The 4,409-nt window shown below is 52.5% G+C and overlaps 1 protein-coding gene across 1 annotated transcript; it reads left to right on the top strand.

Annotated features, from left to right (window-relative positions):
• The first annotated feature begins 1,757 nt into the window (after nucleotides 1-1,757).
• Nucleotides 1,758-3,903, top strand: MANEAL (mannosidase endo-alpha like). Its single transcript, XM_049820563.1, is given in 4 exon segments — nucleotides 1,758-2,080; nucleotides 2,197-2,332; nucleotides 2,748-2,824; nucleotides 3,273-3,903. Coding segments are annotated over 4 exon segments (1,167 nt in total).
• Nucleotides 3,904-4,409: the final 506 nt, after the last annotated feature.

Genomic DNA, 4,409 nt, shown 5'->3' with positions numbered 1-4,409 from the left:
TCAGGCGCAAGGGTCTGCCAACCAGGAGGTCACAAACAGCAGCATCCTTTGCACAAGCCAGTGAAAGAAATGACTCGGAAAAAGACTACGAACACAGCACCGCTAGCTTCCTGAGCTAGCTGGCTCAGCATGATGCTCACTACACTCACAACTGGCAGCCGTGAAATCAGATTAAAAAGTGTCCTCATCTCCAGCAGATGACAGTAAGTGAGAGGCAAAGCAGGGAACCAAGCTCACCGAGTCCCTGAAGAGGCCAAAGCGGATGTGAGCTGATGAATAAACACACAGGAGTGTCACCCCCCAAGCATCAATCAGGCCTCCAAAATTATCACACTGGTCTTAAAGAGATTTGAAGAATAAATGGGGGAAGCAGGAGAGGCGTTTGCCTGCCTTATACCCCCCAAGCCACTAAAGTACATTTGCGCCATGGTTTCTGCTATCTCCCTGCAATCGGGAGGTCCAGCAGCTTCCTTAGGAAGTCGTAGCTGCATTTGTGTTCTGACCAAACAGATCCAGAAAGCAGAGAGGTAAGAGTCGGATGCCTCTCTCCACCCCTCTGGGTACAGCATTTAAACACAGAGATGAAGTAGTCCTAGAGCAAGTCCCATGTGTGCAGAGTTCAGGCTCCGGCAGCACTTGTGCCCTACACCCAGATGAGACAAAGGACAAAGATGCGGTACTCCGTTTTACACAAAAACCTGCTCATCTGAGCAGGGAGACGTTCCTTGCTGCTCTTCCAACACTGGCTCTGTGCTGCTTGTAGGAGCCACATATGGTGAAGCATGAAATACAGCTGGGACTAGGACTTGAAATAGCTGCTTTGGAGAGGACGCTGGTACCCCCAGGAAGAGAGGAGCAGGCGTCACCCCTACAGCAGGGCTGGTGTACAAGCACCAGGGAGAAGTTTGCCATATCTCTTTGGCAAACTCAGGTGGCAAGAGGCCAAAACGTACCCAAGGCAATAGAGCGCCCCACAGGATCACACCAGGACTGGCCAGGCACTCTCCTCACTGGAGTCCCAGCACACCAGCCAGAACCGGGATGCTCTCCCAACACCCCTTTCCACTTTTGTCCTACCAGAACCACTGCTGCCAACCTGGCACCCAGCCCACAGTTAGTTCTTGCATGCGTCTAACCCAGCCAAAAAAAAACACATAAAGCTCTGAAAGGCAAACTTCTAGCTGTCTCTACAGCTCGCTAACGCTTACCCACACTCCTCCTGCAGACCATGACTCTGCATGGGTGGCTGTCGTGAGGAAATGCTGCCAGAAGGCTCCAGCGCTGTGGGGCGGCACGAGCTTCAGCCAAGCAGAATAATGGAAGCCCCAAAGCTGCTGGAGCGCCTCGGAAGCCTGTTTCTGATTTGCAGGCAATTTGTTCCCTCGACAGGTTCATCTCATTACTGGGTTCCCATTTAGCAGGAGTTTTATCGCCTGTAACATTTGTGCATAACAGATTCACCCAATTAAAATGTTATTTCCTTTAACAGCTCGGATAGTCACACTTCAGTGTTTGCTGGAGCGTGTTTTCCTTTCCTCGAGTAAGTTTAGTCCTTCATCAACAACCCATTTCAGCAGCTGCACTTCGGAACCGAACACGGGCGGCAGCCCCTGCCCTTGCCCATCACCGGGTCTCCCCACCACCGTCTCCACCAGGACAAGCTATGGGCCGGTCTTGCGGGGAGCATCGTCGCTCCTGTGGGGGATCAGTCCCCGGCACCAAGGGACCCACCACACATGCATCCCGGTCCTGCCGTGATGGTGGGGGACACCGGTGGGGGACACCAGCGGGGGGTCCGCCAGCACTGGCCCACCAGCCACCCTCCTCTGTGGCTGCAGGCGGCCCCGAACCCCCCCAGTCATCGACCCCAGGGGAAGCCGACCGTGCCAGGCACGGGCACACAGCAGCCCCCCACCACCACCCCACAGCCCGTCACCGGGGCCACCAGCGGCTGCGGTCGCTCCCCTCCGCCGTGCCACAACACCCCAGCACAGGGCACCCGCGCCTGCTGCCCCCTTGCCGGTGCTGCTGGCACACACGGGCCCCGACGGGTACCTGGGAGTACCGAGTACAGCCTCTCGTAACTGGGGCTTAAACACCGCAGGGCTCTAAAGCGCTGGAGTGACAGGAGACGCTTACTGCTCTGCCACTGCACGGGGAGAGGAGAAGCTCAGGCACAAGAGACATTTGACCGAGACCTGCTCTGTCTGGTGCCACTGTGGGAGTGCTGGTCCCACCCCGGTACCCACCTGGCCCAGCAGACTACAACGGTGAGCTGTCGGACAGCCTCGTGCTCTCCGTACTGGATGCTGCGTGCAGGTATGCCATAAAGGTAAGGCTCTTGTCTGCTGGCGGAGGCCATTAAAGTCGCTGTTCAACTCCAGCATGAAGCCGATGCTGTGCTTGGGCAGAGGCCCTGCTCCTCTGCTTCAGTGACCATGTTAAAATAAATGAGTACTTGTGTTTAAGACCATGGGAACAATAGCTAAATACAGGGCTTTTCCTCTTCTTAATAATTGGGATTTTCAGTTTCCTTTTTACTAGCATTAGGGAAAACCAGTGAAAGCCCCGGCTTCACCGAGTAGAGCTGCTGTATTCTACATGTGTTGTGAAGTGGTCCGCCCAGTCTGGCCACAGTGGGCAATAGAAGGTCCTTTATGGCAGACCTGTGGTCTTCTGGGAGGTCAGGGTGCAGAGAAAGCAGTACCATGTGATGAAAATAACCATCTCCATGGGCTCTTTTGAAGGTTGCCTTTCATATCCAGCTGTACAAAGGGCGCGATGACCACACCATGCATGAGAATATCAGATACATCATGAACAAGTTTTTCATGTATGCTAAATCCAGCTGAGTAATGTTGCTTTAAGCACAAACAGCGTGCAGACCTTTGAATTAAAAGCATCAGAATAGTGTCCAAAAAACCAGTGCGCAGGGGAGGGAGCTGCCTAGAGCGAGCCAACAGGGCAGTACTGGGCAGGGGTCACAATCTAATCCCGCTCTCTCTGGCACTTCAATACCTTGCCTTCAGAACCCAAAATTGCTTTCTTCTGCTCAGGTTTCTGAACTTACCTCCTGTAGGCTGGCACCTCTACCCTTTCTTTCAAAAAGGAAAGGAGCAGGCACAGGCACTCCCATGAAGACAGAGATAAAGGTTCTGGGAAAGGAGGCCCCTACAGCAAACCACGTCTCACACCATGCTTGCCTTATAATAGAAGTGCCTGCTGAGGGCTTATCACCCCCGCCTCTGAAAAAGCTTTGTGTTCTCCTCTAGATACAGATCACACGCAGCTTTTTATAAGTCCAAGACCAGCACCGGCAATAGTCTCCCACTGGTTTATATCTATGATTCCTACTTGACATCGGCTGAATCCTGAGCCAACGTTCTCACGTCATCAGGCTCCCATTTTCTCCGCAACACCTCTTACAACGCTGTGTTTGTAGCGCTGCTGGTGGAGGAGGGACACAAGCATGAAATCCTCTCAGCAGGGTATGATGGCATGTACATATACTTTGTGTCCAATGGTTTCTCTTTTGGCTCATCCCACCAGAACTGGAACACAGTCAAAACTTTCTGCAACTCCAACAAGCTGATGTTCATCCCCAGGGTTGGCCCAGGCTATGTCGACAGCAGCGTTCACCCCTGGAACAACCTCAACACTCAGAACAGAGTCAATGGGAAGTACTATGAAACAGCTCTGCAGGCTGCTCTCATGGTCAGGCTAGAGATCATCTCCATCACATCCTTCAACACATGGCACGAAGGCACCCAGATCAAGAAAGCTGTACCCAAGAAGACGCTGACACGCCTTTATCTGGACTACCTTCCTCATCAGTCGAGCACATACCTGGAGCTGACTCACAGGTGAGCAGAACATTGCAGCAAAGAGATGACGTCCCAGTGACAAAGCTGCACCATTGAGCAGCACTTCAAGAAAAAAGCACTCAAGGAGATGCAGCCACAGAACCTTCAGCCTAACCAGGGTGCTGAACGTGAGCAGCCATCTGGAAGTATCCGAAGGACTGTGTAAGCCCTGGCTACGGACTGACAGGAAGAAGCATTACAGAGAGCAGGAAATCTCCAAGCAGCAGTCAAATCTAATTTTCTGCAGATTTAGCACAGATGACCCTTTCAGAGCTCCTCTGGAATTCACAAGGGGTGCTGGCTTGGGGGCCAAAGATCTGGTTTTCCTTACCGTGTGTCTGTTCTGTGATGTTTGACATGGTTAGCTGGGTTCCAGCATGCATTTCACCATACACCCTTGACCCACTGCCTGCAGTGATCACATATCCCTCACTCTGCTAGCAACTCTGTCAAAGCATTTCTCTATCAGCTTACTGTAAAGAGGAATAAATATTCCTCCCAACTGTCTACTGTAGGTGAAACTAAGCCATGCCATTACATACCCTC

Source organism: Accipiter gentilis, chromosome 17 (genome assembly GCF_929443795.1).
Source record: "Accipiter gentilis chromosome 17, bAccGen1.1, whole genome shotgun sequence".
NCBI lineage: Eukaryota > Metazoa > Chordata > Aves > Accipitriformes > Accipitridae > Astur > Astur gentilis.
This window is presented reverse-complemented; position numbering and strand designations above follow the sequence as displayed.